Source organism: Mustela erminea, chromosome X (assembly GCF_009829155.1).
Source record: "Mustela erminea isolate mMusErm1 chromosome X, mMusErm1.Pri, whole genome shotgun sequence".
NCBI lineage: Eukaryota > Metazoa > Chordata > Mammalia > Carnivora > Mustelidae > Mustela > Mustela erminea.
This window is the reverse complement of record NC_045635.1, coordinates 9,940,922-9,963,148: the sequence shown is the minus strand read 5'-3', so window position 1 is coordinate 9,963,148 and position 22,227 is coordinate 9,940,922. Positions and strand designations below refer to the sequence as shown.

Sequence of the window (22,227 nt, the reverse complement as noted above, 5' to 3'; positions counted from 1 at the left end):
ATTGTATCCCTCATTTCCCTTGTTTAATTCTAAGGAACAGAAATATCTGAAGAGACTTTGACATAGTAAGAACAACACGTTTTAGAGATCTAGATTTATGGCCCTGCATTGATATTTACAAATCATGTGACCTTGAGCAAAGTACCTCGCCTCTCTGGAGGCTGGCTCCTCCTAATACAGGTAACACCTGCACTGTGACTAGTCCAGTAACAATCTTACAACAGATTCAACATCACTGACTGTGAGTCTTAGTAGACTCACCAAATGGGAGGTCAATTCCAGCTCCAAAACAGTCATTCTACACATCACAATTTTACCAAAGACCAATCGAGATTCCAAGGAATTGGTAACAATCAACTTTAGTACTTCCACTTTGTTACGTGATCGAATGTATGATGTGAATTCAAAGATGACTGAGAAATGGACCTCGTTCGCTAGGGAATATGCCGCTAGGGCGCGGCACTTCCTGTTAGCTCAGGAAAAAACCTGTTAATAAAAAATTCAAAAACAGAAAAGGAAAACTTTACCTTTTCTTTGGCCAAACCACTTTCTGGAAAGAAAACAGAGCGTGAATACTCATAGCCACATCTTTGTAAGTGATCTGCTACTAGACAGTTAGAAGCGTCCACTAAGAGGGAACTCCCTTCCACTGAAATGGACCGGGGCTGCAGTTCTCCACTCAACACAGGGTGCATCAATTGGTGAATTAGCTGGTTGCGGAGCTGTGTCTAGCTCAAAAAAAATAAAAAAACAGAACAAAAACATGAAAAAAGAGGAAAAATTTCAGTGGGATTATTTCATTGGAGATACATAGATCTGTACATGAATTAGCATCTTTATTTCCAGAATGGTTCTGAACCCATGACCAAAAGCTAGGAACCATTCCCTAGATAACACTGTGACACAAGTAGCCCACTGAGTTCTGGAAAAAACTAATTTTCACCAATTTCCAAGTTAACCTGTGGTTCGCCAGAATGCGTGCATACTCTAACTTCACTTCCCCAGGAGCCCATTTCAGCAGCTTTTCACCAGGGTATCAAGTGCAGGAGACAATTCTGCACCTTCTCACCTCTCTGTAGGCTACTAAAGGATATGAAAATATTGGGCATATTGATCAAAACAAAACTGGGTTCCCAAAAAGGAAATGACATATGCAAGAGAGAAATCGGTAAACCCCAAAACATATTAAGATATACTTCTGCATACAGTATTTACATCTCAAGACACTGAAGTATAATAATTTTCTTACATTTTATAAATGAGTAAATTATAGTGTAAAGTGGGTCATTTTCTCAAGGTTGTAACACTAACATTATTCATCTGGGTTTTAACAAAATTCCCAAAATTACTAAGACTACTGGGTATTTGTTCTAGTCTATTTTGCATATCATCTGACAACATACATTTGGGTTGAGCTTAAGAATACACTGTCTAGGGGCGCCTGGGTGGCTCAGTGGGTTAAGCCTCTGCCTTCGGCTCAGGTCATGATCCCAGGGGCCTGGGATCGAGTCCCGCGTTGGGCTCTCTGCTCGGCGGGGAGCCTGCTTCTCCTCATCTCTCTCTCTGTCTGTCTCTCTGCCTATTTGTGATCTCTCTCTCTGTCAAATAAATAAATAAATAAAATCTTTAAAAAAAAAAAAAAAGAATATACTGTCTAGACTCATGGGGTTCAACAGTAAATGATATCTAATGAATTCATGTTAATAGAATACAAGTCAAAAAACAAATGGAGTTCTTATTATACGTTTTTCTATCCTTTAGCTCAAGAGTAGAACAGTACATAATTACCAGTATAGAATAGGCTCTAGTATAGGTCTAAAGTCTCCTAGTTGGGGTGCCTGGGTGGCTCAGTGGGTTAAGCCTCTGCGTTTAGCTCAGGTCATGATCTCAGGGTCCTGGGATCGAGCCCCACATCGGGCTCTGCTCAACGGGGAGCCTGCTTCCTCCTCTCTCTCTCTCTCTCTCTGCCTGCCTCTCTGCCTACCTGTGATCTCTGTCTGTCAAATAAATAAATAAAAACCTTTAAGGTCTCCTAGTTAAAAAAAAAAAAAAAGACAATTACACTTAACAGAATACACTTACCCTGCCTCATCTAGTACAATTCAGTAACTGAAATAAAATGAGAGAAATTATAGCATTCTCCACCAGTAAAATTTAGAGGTGCTTTAATTAAATTTGTAACAACTAAAGAATACATTTAGATTCAGCTTAATAAAAATGACTTAGGATGTCTTGCAAACAAATACTGAAATAGGATAAGATTTAGAAGAGGGACAGAAGCAGAAAGGAAAGTAAGGGGGGGTGCCAAAGGACCTTACAGGTGAATCCCCACCTCAACAAACACAAAAAGCAAGCCATCCATCACTTGCTAGAAGGAATCCCACAACTGGCTGGGACTCTCCAGTAGCCAATATAAAGAGGGAAATCGATTCAGAATAATGTTCCTAAAATAGAAGTAAATACAATAACTGTGGGGTCAGGGGGGACTGGAAGAAAAGAAACTTGTGTAGCCTCAGCACAACTCTCTCCAAAATTAAGAGTAGACTCAAAATAAGGAGAAAGACTTGATAAATTCCATTTAATAGATACCAGACTTTGTACTTCACCAGAAATTCTTTGCAAACACCCAAACAGAATGTTAATTAGGCCATTAAAAATTTCAATGAATTTTTTTCTTTTTAAAGATTTTATTTATTTGACAGAGAGAGAGGGAGAGTTCACAAGTAGGCAGAGAGGCAGACAGAGGGGGGGTGGAAGCAGGCTCCCTGTTGAGCACAGAGCACTATGCGGGGCTCCATCCCAGGACCCTGAGATCATGACCTAAGCCGAAGGCAGAGGCTTTAACCCTCTGAGCCACCCAGGCGCCCCTAATATTTTATTTACTTATTTGACATAGAGAGAGAGATCCCAAGTAGGCAGAGAGGCAGGCAGAGAGAGGGGGAAGCAGGCTCCCTGCTGAGCAGAGAGCCCAATGTGGGATTCGACCCCAGGACCCTGAGATCATGACCTGAAGGCAGAGGCTTACCCACTGAGGCACCCAGGCACTTCCTCAATGAATTTTAAAAATTAAAACTCACTCAGGCCACCGTCACTGAACTGAGAAAACACAAATTAGCTCAGACTTAGTAAGTAAAAAATCTGTCTTGCCACTGGTAAAGCTGGGATAACAGAACTGAACAGCCAGCTACACAAAGGAAACAGTATTTCTCTAGAAGATACACATTAGTAAAGTGAACAAAGGTAACATAATCCTGATACCAAACCCAAACAGGGACAGCTTAAAAAGGATAAGGATACATCAGTATTATTTGTGACTACAAATAAAACACTCTCAAATCTAATTCAGAAGCACAGTAAAAAAAAATATGCCATGGCCAGGAATCCAAGGATCATTCTACATTAGAAAGCATATTAATGCACTACACACTACAATTAATTCCAAGTGGGTTACAGAGTTAACTGAAAAAAATAAATAAATAAAACTTTTTTTAAAAATAAAGAGTATTTGTTCTTTTAGAGAACTGAGAATAATCAGCAAAAAAAAAAAAAAAAGATTTGTAATCAATGGAATATTAAAGATTTTCCAATGTTTAAAAAAATGTCATGATAATATCACTGGAGAGACAAGCATTATTAAACTGCTGGTGGAGTATATATTATTAACAATCTTTCTAGAACAAGACCCGTATACTGAAAGCCTTAAAGCTCTGCCCTTGGGTGGCTCAGTCAGTTAGGCATCTGACTTTAGCTTGGGTCATGATCTCAGGTCCCTGGAATATAACCCAATAGGGCTCTGAGCTTAGCGGGAATCTGCTTCTCCCACTCCCTTTGCCCCTTCCCCTGCTCTGGCACCCGCCCACTCTCTCTCTCTAATAAAATCTTTAAGAAAAAAAAGCTCAGGGGCACCCGGATGGCTCAGATGGTTGAGCATCTGTCTTGGGCTCAGGCCATCATCCCAGGGTCCTTCTTCTCCCTCTCCCTCTACTGCTCCCCCTGCTTGTGTTCTCTTGCTCTGTCAAATAAATAAAATCTTAAAACAAACAAACAAAAATCGGGCTTTTGGTTCAGTAATGTCACTTAACCTAGACAAGGCAAAAAGTGAGAGATTCAATGAAGGAATGTGCCAGTCTGGGTATAATGTAAATCTTCAACAAGGAACTGCTACATAAATCACCCATACATTCAAAGACAAGCCTGATGCCACTGAAAATGAGGATTTCAAGGAACTCTGAAGGACACAGGAAAATGTTCACCATATATCAGATTAAAAAGGAGAGGTGTCTGGCTGGCTCACTCAATGGAGCACGGGACTCTTGGTCTCCAGGTTGTGGGTTCGAGGTCTGTATTGGGAAATGGAGACTACTTTAAAAAAAGGGCGGAGGGAGGGCACCTGGGTGGCTCAGTGGGTTAAAGCCTCTCCCTTCTGCTCAGATCACGGTCCCAGGGTCCTGGGATCAAGCCCTGAGTTAGGCTCTCTGCTCAGCCGGTAGCCTGCTTCCTCCTCTCTCTCTGCCTGCCTCTCTGCCTACTCTCTCTGTCAAATAAAATCTTAAAAAAAAAAAAAGACACTTATGCCAATTAGTAGCTGTATTAGCAATGATGTTTCTCTGTGTTTTTCTATATTTTTTCAGATTAATCTCAAGATTTAAGTTACCAAAACAATAGGATAGAGAAAACTTTTTTAAAAAGCTTTTTCTTCAACACTTTCTTTTAAAGAGAAGGAGAGGAGCAGGGGCAGAGGGAGGGAGAAAGACAGAATCTTAAGTAGGCCCCAGTAAGCTGGTTATGGGCTGAGCCCACAACCCTGATCATGACCAGAGCTGAAAACTAAGAGCTGGTGGCTCAACTGACTGAGCCACCCAGGTGCCCCCTTAATTTGACATTTCAAATACAAAATAATAGTTTTGAAATGTATACAGTAATAAAAACATTTGAGCTAATCCTACTCTTTGCTGTTCATATGTGTACTAGTATCTGCTGCCCAAATATTTATACATTTCAATATATTTTATTTATTTATTTGTCAGGGATAGAGGGAGAGAGAGCGAGCAAGCACAGGCAGACAGAATGGCAGGCAGAGGGAGAAGCAGGCTCCCTGCCGAGCAAGGAGCCTGATGTGGGACTCGATCCCAGGATGGTGGGATCATGACCTGAGCCAAAGGCAGCCACTTAACCCACTGAGCCACCCAGGCGCCCCACATTTCAATATATTTTAAGCAAGAGCATTCCCCAAATTATTCTCTGGTAAATCGTTCACCTACTGTTTTCCATATGGTGTCTATTTCCTTCATTCAAAAGCGAGTACGATTACAAAACCACTTATTAATTCAAGACTTGCAAACCAGATTTATAAACCAAGTCCAACTTTACTAGAATGTGTTCAGTTTACAAAGTCACCCACTATCACCTTAATATCAGTCCAGTAAACCCATGATTTAAATATGCTTTTTTTTTTTAAGTATTTGACAGAGATCACAAGTAGGCATAGAGGTACACAGAGAGAGAGGGAGAAGCAGGCTCCCCGCTGAGCAGAGATCCCGATGCGAGGCTCGATCCCAGGACCCCGAGATCATGACCTGAACCGAAGGCAGAGGCTTTAACCCACTGAGCCACCCAGGCGCCCCAAATATGCTCTTTTAAGACCACTCAAACTAAACCATTTTTAAGACTTCCGTATTCCGTTACAAAGAGTTACAGAGGAACATAAAAATGTAACTTAACAATACAAACTATGGCTTACTCTTTTAAAAGCTAAGACTTGAATGTATTTAAATCTGGACTGCGTGTTACAGGTTAACTTGTAAAAGTTGTGTAAAAGATATGGCTAAAACGGATACCTTGAGCGCGTCCAGTATACCCCGATCCTTAAACGTCTGGTAAAGCTTTTTTCGCAGTTCATCTTGACTCAACACGTCAGATTCGGGGTGCATAGTGAACTGGAAGAAAAAAATGGTTACCGGTTACCCGGCGGGCAGATGGAGCATGAATTTTTGAAAACAGACCAGTGGCCTCCCGAGAAACCCTAAGAGGCTGAACAGGGGAAAAGAAGCTACAGCGGAAACAAACAACAGGTTACGTTTCCACCGGTCCCTGGGGAGCAGCCAGTGTGTGTACCCGAGCCGCTAGCTGCCAGCTTCCCCTGCCCCCGAGTCCCCCGCCTCCCGCCCCGCCCGTCCTGCCTCGGCCCGAGTTAACACCCCGCCCGAGCTGCAGGTTCAGGAGGAGTCCCGGCGTTCAGGGCTCGGTCTCTGCCCGCGGCCAGTCGGGAAAAACAGGGGAGTTGAACACTTTGGCTCTCGCTCTGGACTAGGAACTCCAACCGACTCGCACTTCCGTTCTCACTGGTTCTGACGGGTAGGCGGGGTCGTGGTCCACACGCGACTTTCCCACGCGGCTGGAGGGCGAGGACCGGTAGTGAGGCAACAAGAGAAAACCGGGTACCAACTGGAATTCGCTGGGCTCCGCGTTGAGCCGGCCCTCCCCGGAGACCCGGCAAACGGAACCGCCCTTGTCGGCACTACTATGGCGCACGTGCTAGGTTACGCGGCCGGAAGTTCCTCCCACCTCTCGCGAGATCGCAACCGCGGACTCTCGCGAGGATTCTCGGTGAGTTCTGACAGAGGCTGCCAAGCGCGGGTCGGCTGAGGGAAGTGACTGTTTCCGTTGGCGGCATCTCCCCGCAGGTAGGAGATGGGGTGAGTAGGGGGCGGGAGGTCCAGGGGACGTTCCGGGTCCCGCGTGACGCGGATTTTGGCCCATTGTCTGCAGTCCGCCCGGGGACAACCGGATCGGACCTGGCCAGTCCCCGTTCGGTCACATCCCAGGCCACTGGGCCGACGCACATCGCGTTTTAGCCCGCAAGTGTCGATCAGCTCGGGGCCTTTGCTTCATTTTGCCTTTCACTGGGACAGTCAGCTAATGCAGGGTTTTTTAAACGGCCGTACTGTTGTCATTTGGAGCTGGAAAATTTGTGGGCCCTGTCCGCTGAGGGGCGGGGATTAGTCCTCTCACAGGCAGCCTGATAGCGTGTAACAAAGTGCTTGGTAACATTGTCTCGAACAAGTTTCCAGGTAACCTCAAAGAAGCAGCCGTAAGGGTGTCCTCTGGGCAGTTTGGGATAAATCTGTCACCCAGAGTTTAAAGACTTGGTACACACCTAGGTACTGCCCTTCGATCACAGCCATCTTTCCTGCTACAGATCTTCCTTGTCCCAGTCGTTATCAGCACCAGGTCCCGGCCGTCACTGCGGGCTAATTAGAACTGGCTCACCAGCGATAACCCATTTGCCATCCCCTATCATATCCCTTTTCCTTTGGACCACATACATTATATTTGAAGGTAAGATACTGCTGTATCTCACCCCCAACCCCCCAGAAAGGCCTTCCCATTTAAACATTCTCTGTTCCTTCAGTAGCTCCTTTCCAGAGCATTCCTTCCAACACACAGTTCGGAGTTATTGATCCTTTTAAAACGAGATTCCCAGAGGTGTGTATGTTCCCTGGAGGTGTCAAAAGGACATGATCTTAGTACAGCTCAAATTGGCATTAGCTTTTTGGGTTCCTGTATTAGACTACTGCCCCTTACTGAGTTTGCATTAAATGTAAACTTTTGGGTCCTTGTAGATGAACTGCTCTTAACCTAGGTTTCTCTCCTATTGTACAGTTTGGGATTTTTTTCCCCCCGGTTTTTAACTTTTTTTTTTTTTTTTTTTTTTGCATTCACTTAAATTCTCTTAACCTGGAGGGATTGTTGAAACTTTGGTGTTGCCTTCCAGTATATTAGCTGCCCAAGCGTGTTATCCTTCAATGTGATAAATTGTCCCTCACTTAAGCATTCAAAATGTTGAGCTGAACTAGGTTAATGTCACACGATGGTTCCCTGTCAACCGACTTGTACAACTTTGAAGTTCTTTGGGCACGGACATTCAAGTCTGGTAGGAGTGGTCCCTCACTCAACAAATAAAACGAGTGCAGCCTGCACCCCCGTCCCCTTGTAGCTCTGACAGTACCACGGACTTCTCGGAGCCACAAATCTCCAGTTTGTTCTCAGGTAGATACCAGGTTACTTCATACAATGATTTGCCATCCCCTGGATTTCTCTTCTAAAACAAAGTCTAGCCATTCAGCTTTCTGTCAAACAGTTGTATAAAGCAGCAAAACAAAGAAGGCGGGGGATGATTGTTGTATAAAACAGAAAGTCTAAGTTTGGCAGGGCTTGTTGTCATATAACCAGTACTTTGACTAACCACTTGATTTTTGTCTGGATTCACATTAATGAAGTTAATGTAAATTAAAAGCTCCTAGCCTGTGTTCTGACCGGAGACAGGTATTTCATACGTGTTTCTCTTGGTGTTTTAATCTATTCCAAAAGTACTCAGTTACAGAAGAGAAGCCTTTGTTTCTGAAAACAAAGATAAATAAGTAAAACTAACCTATCTGAGGTGGTTTGACGGTTTTGTTCCTGAGATTTCCCATGTCCCTGATGAGTATACAGCCACTTTTGTTAGTCAAAAATATAAGATTTGCTAAGACTTGAAGATCTGTATTTATTGAGGTTTTTGTTGTTTGTTTTTTAAGATACCTGTCTTAAGGTTCCTAGCCCGCCTTTTTGTCACACTTGCTATTAGAAAATCATGCTCTTTGAGGGAGCGCCTGGGTGGCTCAGTGGGTTAAGCCTCTGCCTTCGGCTCAGGTCATGACCTCAGGGTCTTGGGATCGAGCCCCCCATCAGGCTCTCTGCTCAGCCGGGAGCCTGCTCCCCCTCCATACCCTCCGCCTGCCTCTATGGCTACTTGTGATCTCTCCCTTTCTCTGTCAAATAAATAAAAAGAAAAAAAAAAAAAAAAGGAAAATCATGCGCTGAGAAAACTGAAGTTCAGCAGATCTGCATCCTTTGCACCAGGTGACCTTTCTCCCCTTCTTCCTATTGTAGTCTAAGAAGGCTTTTGTTTTTAACTTATTTCACACATTTCCATTCATTTTGTGCTTCACAGCTCCTCTCATACCCGCCTCACAGATACGTGATTTTTTTTTTTTGCATTCATTACTAGTTAGTGCCCTGTTTCTTACATCATGTACACGCCCTCTTCCAGTTCAAGGTAGTCCAGAGCTTCTAGATCACCACATTGATTTTAGTTGTCGCTCCCTCTCAAACAGCTCAGATCACCTAGCCATCAGGGACGGCTACTGTTTTCATCCCAGGTGAGAGTCCGGGAGTCGACAACTCCCATCAGTGGTTATGGGAGTTTCCTCACAAGTGTGGAAACTTCAACTTCTCACAAAGGTGCTGTTAATCATTTGATCACAGACCTCCCCATTCAGGCCTCTGAGACCGTGAAGGCCTCAGCACTAGAACCTTCGGAAGGTTCTTTTCTCTGTTGAGGCCAGGTAATCCCAGCATGCCTCTCATTCCTGTGTTCCGGCTTCACCCGACACTGCCCCAGCCACTGCCCCCCTCCTCGCGGTTCCATTCCCCAGGTGTGGCGCGCTTACTCTGTACTGGGCTCTGTGGTAAGCATTAGGGAGGCATGCTCGGCCAGAAAACCACTTAGATTACTCTCAGGTTTCCCCAGGTAGCTTCCCCCTGACGCCCCACTGTCCCCACTTCCTTCCCCTCCCTCCGACCTTCTACAGTGCTTTGAAACTCTTGTCCTGGGGTAAGTGAACTCCTTTTTTCCCTCAGTCTCCCTACAGAATGCACCTGCTTTCTGTGAGCACTTCAAATATGTCCTTTCCCCTCATTCCTGCAGCGTCCTCGGCTCTGACGTGTGTGCTGTCTACTGCTATAACAAAGTTGAGTGGCTGAAACAGCACAAATACGTTACCTTACATGTGTGTGGCACAGACGTCCACCGCGGGCCTCACTGGGCTGTGTTCCCTTCCGGAGGTTGTCGGGAAGAATCGGTTATCTCTGTGCTCCCCAACTTCCGGAGGCCGCTCGCCTGCCGGCCCTTTCTTCCCTCTTCAACGCTGGCAACGTTGCATCTCCGCGACACCCCTTACCCCCTCTGCCATTGCGCTTCCTTCTGACCTTTTGGGCCTCTCTCTTCCACTTTTAAAAGACCGTTGTGATTATACTGGGCCCACCTGGCTCGTCCGGGCTGCTCTCCCTGCCCTAAGGTCAGCCGGCGAACCACCTCATTTCCACCTGCAGCTTTAATGCCCCTCGGCCGGGAAACGAACATTCACAGGTTTGCCGGGTCAGGATGTGGTCAGGGCGGGGCGTGTGGTTCTGGCACCACCACATGCTCAGAATGGACGTGTTCATTTCATCCCTCTTTTTTTCCTTATTTCCTTTCCTGGTGAAGAGACTCATCTTGATACTCTGCTTGATCACCTCAGTCAGGCATTTGGAAACATCCTTGATTCTTCCCTCTTCCTCAGTTCCCCAGTTTAATCCATTGCCAAGTTCTGTGTAGCCATCTCCTCCCCCCTGGAGACTTCGTCTTCGTAGGAGAGGGGTGAAGGGTCCCTACTTTAGGTGATGGGGAAATGGAGCAGACACACACTGTTGGAGCTCACACAGACACGGGCAGTTGCTTCACTTATACTAAGTAACACTTTGTGGATGGAGGAAAGCGATTGCTTCTTTTGTATCACAGGCTGGAGTACTAAGTAACACTTGCTTCCTGGATGGAGGGAAAGTAGACTTGGCAGAACTTGAAACATTTCAAATCATTGTTACAGAGGCCACGGTCCAATACAGTAGCGACTGACCGCATGTGGCTTTTTAACTAAACAAAGTGAAAAACTCAGTTCTGCAGATACAATAGCCACCGGTGACTACCAAACTGGACAGTGCAGCTACAGAACGTTTCCCTCCCCGTGGAAAATTGAGTGTATCAGCATAGAATTCTAAAGTGTCTCATCTTTGCCTACCACCTTGGCATAATAAACCTCAAATACTAAGTGATGTAGACATTCCCTTCCGAGACAATGTGGTTGTTGTCTCCCAAGATTTCCATTTCTTCCACTTCACCTTCCAGTTCTGCCTGTAGAGTCGAACAGTCGCATTACTCATTCAGCTGCTATGAAATCAAATTATTGGCAGTTCAAGTTCTGTCCGGCTGTAGAGTCTATGACCTGATCTTTATGTGGTGTTTCCTCGGTTCCCTTTCTGTTTATCATCACCCTGTACTGACACTACGCAGGCATGGGGATAAGGGTTTTCTTCCTTAGATGTATATTGTTTTCAGCCGCTGCTTAAATGTTTGTGTGGCAGAAATGAGCCCTTCCCTTGGCAAACTCCAGCTGCAAACCCCTGTTCCAATTAAGGACATCATTGTTGACTTTGTTCAGATTGAAAGTTCTCATCCCTTTGCCTCTTGACAATTTCTTTCAATCTCGAGAATTGTTGCTACTTCTGCTGGCTTTGCAGAGCTTTCACATCATTCCTGCCTGTCTTGTTATCCAGTTTCACTATTGGGGCCTTTCCCCGCATCTTTCCCCTAAGACACTTGCTGTAAAGGATCAGATGGTCTCCGTTGCAGCTGCTCAATCCGTCATTTTGTCAGCGGGCAAGGCCGCCTTCAGCAACAATAAAAGGATGGACAAGGCCAGATTGGGCCTGCAGGATGCAGTGTCCCAACACCTGCCCCGAGTGACATTCTAAATTCCCTTTACCTCATCAAGCCAAAAGAACGTCTTATTTGCCTCTTCTTCCAGTCATGGGCCTTCCAGTTCCAGAGTTCAAAGTGCCAGTTGTGCCTTGATTTCCTTAACAACGGAGGTTGTATTCATTAGGAAAACATTTCAGGTTTTCTCACGTTCAGTTTGATTCAGCAGGAGTCCCAGTGAGGCTTGATGAGCCCTGGGCTCCGACACACCTCACCGTACCCGCCCTGAGGGGGTGTACTCTCCGTTAGCCACGTGGCTGCCCCATGTGGAGGCCTTAAGGGTCAGCCCGTCTCTGCATGCATATGCTCCTCTGTGTCGTTCTAGAGAGCCAGATACCGTGCCTAGTGCTTCACATGCATTACACTGTATAATCCTCAAGGTCACTGTAAGGGATCTCTGATGGTTGCCTCTGTCTCACCGGGGAGGAAACTGGCATTGGGAGTTTAAGGACTGTGCCTGTGCTCATGTTTCCAGTCGGTGGCAGAGGTAGACCCGAACCTAGCTTTGTCTGATTCCAAAGACCCTGTGCTAGAAGTACATAAATACGTACATAAATCCTTCCACCCGTCTTTCTGTTCATCCAGATTTTGATTGTGCTAAAAGCCACAGAATCCCTGATTCCCCCCGCAACCAACCCCACCCCCAACACTTTCTCTTCATTCCCTTAGCAAACCTATAAACACCAATTCTAAGATTTCTTAACACCTCAAGTGTCTTTCTTTTTGGATTATGGTTTCTTTCATCTTTTCTAGAATACAAAATTGTATCTTCCTTTCTTTTTTTTTTTCTCTTTTAGTAATCCCTATATCCAATATGCGGCTTGAACTCACAACCCCAACATCGAGAGTCACACACACACCACCGACCAAGCCAGCCGGGCGTCCCATGTCTTCCCTTCTTACGAATGCTGTTTGAGGAGGCATATCATAGGCTCTTGCATTTGCAGAGACTTAGATTGATAGCATACATTGTTCAGGTAGAAAGAAGACAAAATCCGCACCCTTTATCAATTTCTCCCAGTGTTAGTGCTAGTAATGCTAACTGGTCCGTCCAAGTTTGTTCCAGCTTGCTCCGAATGTTCTTTTGGGGTCATGAGAATGTTGTTTTTACGATTTTGTATTAGAAGTCTTCCAGTTTCCCTGTGAAAATAAGTTACTGGATTCTATAGGACATATCACAGACCTAATTTGTCTAGTCCCAAAGCCATTTGTCTATGGCGATAGACTGGAAAATGTGACAGGCTTTGTGGTCTCCTTTTCTACAATGTCAGGTTTAAGTAAAAAATTGAATTCTAGACTTCTTGCTAACAGTTTTTCATTTTCAGTATGGAGTACTGAAAACATGTTATTTTCATTTAACTAGGAGCTATATATTGAAGACAATGTCGGGAAGCTTCTACTTTGTAATTGTGGGCCACCATGATAATCCGGTTTTTGAAATGGAATTTTTGCCAGCTGGAAAAGCAGAATCCAAAGTGCGTATGGAACCTTACAAAATTCTGTAAGAATCGTTATGTTGTTTTAATGGTAATGGTGTGGCACAAGTTGACAGCTGGGCGAGACCCGGACAGATGAGGTAACTGGAATCCGCCACAATTAAATGGGGCTTGCCCCGCAGTCCCACAGGTTGAAAGAAGCCGGCCAGGGAACAGTCTCTGAGTGGTTGACTCATCCTTTGATTCACCACACACTCGGCACATACTAACTAGCAGGATGCTCTGGGTCTCTGCTCTGATATGTAGTTCACTGTGTCACCCGTTCTGAAAAGCTGCTTGCTCCCTGAGCACCTAGGAACATAGTCCACCTGTTGTGGGACCGGAAGAACAGTTGTTACTGACTGGAAATGCCATGGAGAGCCCATTCTGTCCAGGGGAATTACACTTCTCGTCAGGACATACGGAGGAGGGCCATCTGCACCTGGGAGGGCTAAGAGAGACCCTTGCTTCCATGCCCCGCTGGCCCTGAGACTCCAGCAGCTTTCAGTGCCCTTCTGCCCCCGCTGCTAGCTGGGTGGAGCCCGCATGCCATTCTCCCCAGTGACACCACCCAACTTCCTTGTTGCCAGTAATGGTTCCAGAAAAACAAGCTCGGTTCAAGAACATGCCATTCAGAGTAAACATGTAGAATCTTGAGATGAGGATACCCGGGGCCCTTCCATCTTTCTGCACTGCTCCATATTGCTCATAAAAAGTTGGGCTGTGTTTCTCCCAACTCCGAAATAAGCTTTCGTGTCCCTTAAAAATTGATTTTTGAAATTAACTGTACCACATCCAGTGTGTGATGCTTTTCAACTATTTAAATCTTACCACAAAAATAAGATAGAAATGTGGTAAAGGTATTCTCTGTCAGGTGGCTGTTGCTACATTATGGCCCCACATTCCTGTGAGCACGGTGCTTATTAGAACTTGCTACTGAGGCTTCTCCGTAGCAGCGGCTGCTTTGTGGTACAGGGCTACTTACATAGTTTCTGTGGACCTGTGGGAGGCAAAGCTGTGCCTGTAGAAACACTCTATGGCATGACTTGCCCTTAGTTCCTTCTCCTGCTACCATTCGCCTTAAAGCATTTCTGCATTTTTCCTCTAATTGATGATCCCATGGAAAACACTGCTGTAAGCCAGACACAAAACACATCGATTTCTCTAGGGACGAAATTAGCCTCGTCATGGTGATGTGAGTGGAGTAAACATGCCTGAGCTGTGCAGGGGATTCCAAGCAACTGGCAGCCTTCCTCCAGCCCCGTCCCAGGAACAGCCTCCGCAGCAGGGAGGTCATATGACATTGCCTTTCCCAGGGCTGGCATAACAGAGCACCACAAACCGGGCAGCTTAGAGTAAAAGCAGCTCATTGTCTCACGGCCTGGAGGCCAGAAGTCCAAGCACAATGCATCTAGGCAGGGCCAGGCCCCCTGTGAAGCTGCCAGGGGAAGATCTGTTCCAGGCCTCTCTCAGCTTCTGGTAGTTCCTTGGCTTGTGGCCACAGAACCCCAGTCTTCACATGGCATTCTTGCTGTGTGTCCGTCCCTACATGCCCCTCTTTCATAACTATGCCAGTGACGCTGGATCAGGGCCATCCCACTCTAGCACGCTAACGACAGCTGCAGTGACCCTCTCTCCAAAGAAGGCCACGTTCTGAGGTACTGAGTGGGGTGGTGGGTGGTTAGGACTTGAACAGAAGAATTCAGCTCAACCCGTTAATGGAAGTCTTCATGAAAAGTTTATTTTGAAATAATTCCACAGGGGTAAGACTCCCAGGTTGTGAATTCCCTCTCCACATTATGGGGGACTGTCCCACCTCCAGTTAAGCCCACGAAAAGGACACTCAGCTCTGATAGGACTGTCTCCTGATGTTGAGACCGGTGACTACTCACAGCTGGGGCTGAGCATGGCCTCCTGCCACTCCCAGGTCCCCCTGTCACCTAAGCTCCATTCACCTGAAAGAGGCCAACGCCAAACCTGTAAGAGTGCCACCTCCTCAGCCGTCTCCACTCGCCAAGTGTCACCGTGTCCCAAGGCCTTCCCTGCCCTTTTCCCCTGCTGACCCTGAGACCCATGCCGATGTCACTTCTGTGTAGCTCTCCTTCGCCACCTCCTTAGCTCTCCAGCCTACCACCACCTGTCCGCTAGCCAGAGCCACTTACATATTTTTTCATAAATATGTATTATTTATTATTAATTATTTACAATTTATTATTCATAAATATGTATGTATTTTGCAAAAAATAAATTCTTTCCTCTAAAAAGATATGAGGGTGTTTAAAGCAGAATCTCTATTTTTAACCTACTGTACTTCACACACTGAAATAATTACCAAATTTCGTAACTTCCTTCTTGCAAAATTAAAAAAGTAATCTATATTGTTTCTTAAACACCAACATTTCATTTATTAATTGGCCGTTTCTATTTGTTGAGTCTTAGATAGCAAATAGAAAAGAATATGATGTGAAAACACTTAAGATCTTTTCTAAGTCCCATGACAGTAATAAATGAAGTAGCAGCAGAAAATGCCCCCTCCCCCCAAGAAGACTATGTATAGAATTTCCAGAATGAAATGTTGGTGTTCTTGATGCTGTCTGGAAATGTTAATCTGGTGCTACTCACGTTGTCCTCTAGGACGATCACCGTCATCTGAACCAGTTCATAGCTCATGCTGCTCTTGACCTCGTAGACGAGAACATGTGGCTGTCCAACAACATGTACTTGAAAACTGTGGACAAGTTCAATGAGTGGTTTGTTTCGGCATTTGTTACTGCAGGTCATATCCTTACTTTTACAAAAAGATGTCTAACTAAAGGTTGGGTAAGAGACTAGAACAACATGAGACATAGATGCCAGACTGTGAGTCTGTGGACTTCAAGTGTCAGGTAAAAACTGCCATTTATGGGTCTACTGTTATTTGGAGTAGGGAAGCATTTGTTTAATATTTTTAACAGATAATTTTGTTTAACAGATACTTTTAGAACCAAGTCTCAAATAAAGCTATGGTCAAGCTGAACCATTAGGTTGATTTTACTTCATTCCGTAGGGACTTTCTAACTTAGAAAGATTGTGTCCTCTGAGAAAAGTTACCTAACTTCAAACGCAGTTTACATATTTGGCTTTTCCATCACGAAATACAATGCATGTGACTCATTTGAAGGATATCGTATCACCTGACAACTTTTCATTTTTCATTTCTATTAAGATTATACCTTAATTCTTTCACATATGAGATTTATTATGCTCCATGACATAAGGCAAGAAGATGGGATAAAGAATTTCTTCACCGATGTCTATGATTTATACATAAAGGTATGGTATGCTCCCTAACTTTTTTAATTTGATTGTAAAAAGGGATTCCAACAGGAAACTGGCCTGTGGCAGTAACTCCCTTGTACTGTGGTTTTCATCTCAGACTAGTTCCCCCCCAGTCAGAATGACCCCTGGAAGCTCCCTCACAGGCAAGACTTCACCACCAGGTTAACATGTATTTAGGACAGAACACATGGTAGTTGTTTTTAAACAGGTTTCAGTTTCCCCCTTTGGCACATACAGTTGATTTTATTAGGGAACCCTAAAAAGAGAAGGAAGCAAGCTACAAAAAGGAAATTGCTTCATAATTTTAATCTAAAATGTTCTCCATCTACTTTACAAGTAAGTTACACAGCAATGATTATAGGTCATAAACTGTCAGGAAGTTTACCAAATAGTCTTTGAAGGGTAATGGTGCCACTCACATTTCTTAATATTTAGAAAAAATAATATAGTAGTAGGATGTCTGTGGTTAAACTGCAGGGCTAACAGTCTGCTCCTATTAATTTTAAATGGTCTGTATTTAGACAAGATTTTTTGCATATCAGCACAGTTAATATTCCTGGTCAGATTTAGCAAATAAAAATATTTAGCTCTTAAAAAAATAAGACAACATCAAGTAGATTAAGGTATAAAAACTATTTAATGCCTTTGCCTAATTAGTGATTCCATTTGACAGTTTTCTCACATGTATTATGATACACTCATTATACTATTTAAGAATCTGATCATTTAGCCTGTGTTAAAGGAGTGTATTCAAAACCTGATTGTTAAAAATTACTATATAAGGGTAATTTAATATAGCAGCAAATGTGGTATACATTTTTTTTTAAACTGAGCATATGGTGGATTTTTAGTTTTATGCAGCCAAAGGGCCTTATAGATAAACCCATACATTTATAATTAATGTGAGTAGATTAGTATTTCACACGGAGGGTGAATCCTGAAAGTTCTTTAGCTTACAGAGAAACGCTGATCATACCACCATTAGTTTTGCCACAGGCACTTCTCAAAACTGAAACACGAAATCAAAAATCTCCTCAAGGGGGCATTACTATTTAACAACAGAACATAAAAATGTGGTCTTCAGACTTTTGTTTTAGATGTCTTTGATGATTTAATTTAGAACTTTAAAATAATTTCCTTCTAGAGATCTAGGATTTGTCAGCCTTTGTACTTTGACAAGCTTACTAATACCTTCTTCTTTCCTAGTTTGCAATGAATCCATTTTATGAACCCAATTCTCCTATTCGATCAAGCGCATTTGACAGAAAAGTTCAGTTTCTTGGGAAGAAACATCTTTTAAGTTGAATGTGGAAAAATCTGGAAATAAACAATACCACTACAATGGGGTATTCTCAGGAATGTGTATGTTGTAAGTAACTTGACTAAATAGCCTGGAAGTTTTACTTGTAGTCTAAATTTATCTAAACCTAATGAATTCCTTGTATTATTTCAAAACAGTACATTCAGTTTCTTAACGATTGTCAACAGATTATCAATATTTGCTTGTAAACAGTGTTATTTATAAACTCTTTATAACCTTGAAAATATCTTTATTCTAAAACTTAAAGATGAGCTTTTGACTTTACTCATTCAGACAGCTTGATCTTGATGTCACAATTCAGAACTAAATGTCCTTGTCAAGATTTTGGTAGACAGATTTCAAAGTTTCTGCTATAGGGAATGAAGCTGATAGCGTGTGCATGGGTTTCTATACATCTATACTGTTATAAAACCACGCAGGCAGTATACATAGCACTCCACAAGAGGCCGAAGCAAGCAGCTTTTGCGGTGCCAAACACCAAGGCCTGTCTCTGTCAGAGTGATTCTGCTATAAATCAAGAATCCATGTTGTAAAATGGGAGGCTGGGACCAAAGTGACAGGTTATGTTCTTACATTGTCTTTCCTCTGACAGTAAAGTAAGCGAACTTGTTGACAGTTATAATAGTAAAATGTTGTAATTCTGGAATTGTAAACAAAGAAAAGTTTATATTACATTAACATTTGCATTCTTAGCTTTTTTAGGCTGTACACCAAGGGGGTGGGGAGTGGTCTGTAACCAGTGGGATCTTACTGTAAACTAGTAAATGTCCATTTAAAAGCAAGTTATAACCAGATATTTTCTGTGCTAATTTTGAGCACTTAATTTTTTTCCATCCTGAGTAACTTGAGCAAGTAGTTCTAAGTTTGGTCTCATACCGTTGTGTGAAGTTGCTACCGTAATGTTTTACTCTACCTATTTATTTGATTTCTTTAATAAAGATGTTTGTCCAAGATTATGGAAGTTTGGTCAAGTTTTGAAAGTGTTGCTTACGCTGCTACCGCTACTGTTTTAGTCCTTTTCCCCCTAGTGAGAGTCTACAAGCTATTACCTTAACCCATTTTCTAGAACTCAGATGCCCTCAAACTAGGTACCAGAGCTTTGGGAGTGGGAAGATACCCCGCTAGAAATCGAGGAGTGGTTTGAGCCGAGCTCACTGCAGAGACCCCAGTGTGTGTACTTACCGCATCCCGCCGGCTCTGCCCTCCGTGAACAGACGGCGCGGAGAGCAGCAGGAGGTTTCGGGCGCCCTGCAAACCCTGCAAACCCTAAGCCCTTCCTCTGGGCTCGTGAGGGAAGCGGGAACAAGGACCGCAGGCCCCGCGTGAGTAAGTCAGTGCAGTCTAGCACCGAGCTGTGCGTGTGCAGGAGCATGAAGCCAGCCCACTGCCACGCGTGCGGGCGGATGGGACGCCAGGCGTGAGCTGCACTGGACGAGCACGTGGGCCGCGACAGTGCGGGGGAAGCTGCCCCGGGCACACGGACAGCACGGTGCGAGGGGACGAACCAGGGGCTGGTACTTAAGGAAGCAGAGAAGCCAGCAAAGCTTCGATCTGGTCGTACGGGACCTCACACAGGTTCAGGAACATAAGAGCGACAGGATGGCATCATGAGCGCCCCGGGCATGAGGCCCGCTGAGCACACGTGTGTCAGCACCACGTCAGGGCTATGTTCGCACGCCCAGAGGGACCCAAAGATGACGCACAGCTCTGATCCTGTCCTCTTCCGTTTCCCAGATGCTTCGCCGGTGCCCACGTTTTCCTCGTCCGTAGAGGGGGATGGATTTCTGCCCTGCCCGCACTATACCCGTGTTCTTTCACGTTTCACTCAGTCAGCCCTTTCTGGTTGCCAGTCCACAGTGGTGGCTTTGCACAATCCACAGACAGTGCACGGGTCCACTTGTCCATCTCACTGGCCCCAAGCCACGGGTGTCCACGGCGTCATGATACGCAAGGGCAAGCTTGCACACGTTTCTACAGAAATGTAAAACTCAAGGCTTTCTCTTAAGGGACATCTAGGACGTTTTCACTTCCACTAGGGAATTCTTCCAAGGTGACAGACATTCCCCCACCAATGGGACTGGACTTTTCCATCTTGCACACTGCGCCCCGTTATTTGCCACGCGGGCTGCAAACGTACAACTGTCTGTTCTCCCAAGTTCGGTCGTCCGCCTTTGCCGTAGCACTGAACGGTCTCGAAGGCTTCACGGGAGTAGAGCACAGCAGCGCACGCTGTCACAGAGCCGGTCGGACGCCGTGTGACGAGCACGGGCACTGGACCACTGGGGCCTTCCCTCGCCACACTGGGGCGCACGCAGACCGGTCCTCCCGCTGGCTTCCCGGGGGCTCTGCAGCTCCTTCCACCAACCCTGCCGCCTCGGGCGCCGACTGCTTTCTTCCCCAGCTCCTGTTTTCTCAGTATTTCTCATCTTTCTTTAGGTAACACCAGCCAATCAAAAGACTTCTTTGTTCCTAAAAGACTTCTCACTTCCTAAAAACAAGAGAGTCCGATCTGCAGCTACCTCTCCCGGCTTGAAGAGCTTTCCCCCTCAGTTCGTTGTAGTCTCTTTGAAGGCCGCAGCTCCTGGCAGCTCTGTTCCTCCTCAGTGGTCCCACTTCCGTCCTGTGCTCGGTCAGCCAGCCTCGCTCACGGGATCCCTCCGAGTCACGGTGTTCCGCGGCATCACTGCCCTCGCTCCCCAGCCTGTCTTTACACACATGAAGATCTGTTCCCTTGGCCATTTCTTGCTTCCCAGCTCTAGAACTTCTTGAATATTTCGCTGAAGAAAAAGTTACTGAAAAGCTACTTGGACTTTTTTTTTTTTTTTTTAAGATGTTGTCAGAGCACAAAGCAGGGGTAACAGCAGGCGGAGAGGGAGAAGCAGGCTTCCCCCTGGGCAGGGAGCCTGATGTGGGACTCTAACCCAGGACCCCGGGATCATGACCTGAGCCGAAGGCAGACCCTGAACTGACCGAGCCACCCAGGTGTCCCTGCTTCTGAATTTTTTAAAAACCCCCAAAGTGTTAGTTAAATCTGTGTAAGAATCAAAACTACACATTATGTAAATACCTACACACACACACACACACACACACACACACACACACACACACAAAATATGGGCTGAATTGTGTCCCCTCAAAATACGTATGTTAATAGCCCTAGCCCCCAGTCCCTCAGAATGTGACTCTATTTGGAGACAGGGCCTTTAAAGAGGTAATTAAGTCAAAACATGCCCACTAATCCAATCTGATTGGTGTCCTTTTGAGAGGGGGAAATTTGGACACAGAGACATGGTGGCATGGGTGGGGGTGGGGGGGAATGCTGCACACAGAGTCAACGTCATCTGCAGGCCAGAGAGAGAGAGACCTTAGGACAAACTAAACCTACCAACACCTTGATCTTGGACATACAGCCCCCAGAACTGTGAGAAAAATCCCCACTGTTTAAGCCACCCAGTCTGCATTTTGTTACGATAGCCCTAGCAAACTAATACAATATGCTTCCCTTACATACTAAATATCTAGCTTGATACCCAAGAAATAGACACGTGCTGCCTCCATGGACAGGAACTGGGTAGCAAGAGTACAGATATCTGTCTCTTAAGTCTTATTACTTTTTTTTTTTAAGATTTTATTTGACAGAGATCACAAGCAGGCAGAGAGAGGGGAAGCAGGCTCCCTGCCGAGCAGAGAGTCTGATGCGGGGCTCGATCCCAGGACCCTGAGATCATGACCTGAGCTGAAGGCAGAGGCTTAACCCACTGAGCCACCCAGGTGCCATCTTAAGTCTTATGATTTTGAAACGTGACTCATCTATTCAAAAAATGAACAGAAAATTTATTCCTGGGGCACCTGGGTGGCTCAGTCATTAAACATCTGCCATCGGCTCAGGTCATGATCCCAGGGTCCTGGGATCCAGTCCCACATCAGACTCCCTGCTCTGCGGGAGGCCTGCTTCTCCCTCTCCCACTCCCCCTGCTTATGCTCCCTCTCTCTCTGTCAAATAAATTTTTAAAATCTTAAAAAAAAAATTTACTCCTAATACCCACTGTTGAATAAGGTGTGGGATAGTGCTGCTGGATGTCTGTCACTAGAGAACAGTCTGAATAAATTGGTAAACATCCGTACAGCTGATGAGGTAGATATACTGTAATAAAGTATGTTCACATATATTAAGAGGAAATAGCAAGTCACAAAGCCATGGGACACTTTAGACTGGGAGGGTGGGAGGCGGGAAGCAAATCCCCTAGAGAAAAAAGAAAGAATATATAATATACACCAATTTGTTAATGGATTCCTATTTCAGTTTTTTTGATGGAGGATTACAGTTTTGGGAGCGGGGACTGATTATAAATACTAAAAGCAACAACTGCCTCTAAGCGGAGAACATGAAGAGATTTAATTTCCCCATAATTCAAAATGTCAAAATGTTTTGCATATAGCCAAATTGTTCTGTTAGGAGAGGAGACTGTCAAAAGCTTAGCTTACTGAATGGTACT

The 22,227-nt window shown here is 44.8% G+C and overlaps 2 protein-coding genes across 14 annotated transcripts in view; one reads left to right on the top strand and one right to left on the bottom strand.

Moving 5' to 3' along the window:
* The window catches only part of OFD1 (OFD1 centriole and centriolar satellite protein), a 54,889-nt gene extending 39,094 nt beyond the window's left edge, over positions 1 to 15,795 (bottom strand). For 4 of the 10 annotated variants that reach the window (XM_032329599.1, XM_032329601.1, XM_032329600.1 and 1 more), the window contains exons 1-3: positions 15,712 to 15,795; positions 5,838 to 5,936; positions 528 to 728 (exon numbers count right to left, since the gene is read on the bottom strand). In XM_032329599.1, coding sequence (XP_032185490.1) covers positions 528 to 728; positions 5,838 to 5,936; positions 15,712 to 15,759 — 348 coding nt within the window. In that variant the 5' untranslated portion in view covers positions 15,760 to 15,795. The other 6 variants (XM_032329604.1, XM_032329603.1, XM_032329605.1 and 3 more) reach the window with 6 other exon arrangements.
* Positions 6,551 to 18,684, top strand: TRAPPC2 (trafficking protein particle complex 2). 4 transcript variants are annotated; one of them, XM_032329610.1, is made up of 5 exons: positions 6,551 to 6,646; positions 12,978 to 13,089; positions 15,724 to 15,868; positions 16,316 to 16,401; positions 17,614 to 18,684. In XM_032329610.1, exons 2-5 carry the CDS (start codon positions 12,997 to 12,999, stop codon positions 17,710 to 17,712), a joined length of 423 nt encoding a protein of 140 aa, XP_032185501.1. In that variant the 5' UTR covers positions 6,551 to 6,646; positions 12,978 to 12,996; the 3' UTR covers positions 17,713 to 18,684. The 4 variants fall into 4 exon arrangements, with proteins under 4 accessions (XP_032185501.1, XP_032185503.1, XP_032185502.1 ...); XM_032329612.1 differs by lacking the exon at positions 6,551 to 6,646 and adding an exon at positions 6,663 to 6,683; XM_032329611.1 differs by lacking the exon at positions 6,551 to 6,646 and adding an exon at positions 7,199 to 7,338.
* Positions 18,685 to 22,227: the final 3,543 nt, after the last annotated feature.

Excerpts from the sequence above, each read along its gene's own strand:
- TRAPPC2 (XM_032329610.1), top strand. The coding sequence starts at position 12,997 with ATGTCGGGAAGCTTCTACTTTGTAATTGTGGGCCACCATGATAATCCG. Across the intron at positions 13,090-15,723 it reads CTGGAAAAGCAGAATCCAAA|GACGATCACCGTCATCTGAA; the intron begins GTGCGTATGGAA and ends GTTGTCCTCTAG. Across the intron at positions 16,402-17,613 it reads TCTATGATTTATACATAAAG|TTTGCAATGAATCCATTTTA; the intron begins GTATGGTATGCT and ends CTTCTTTCCTAG.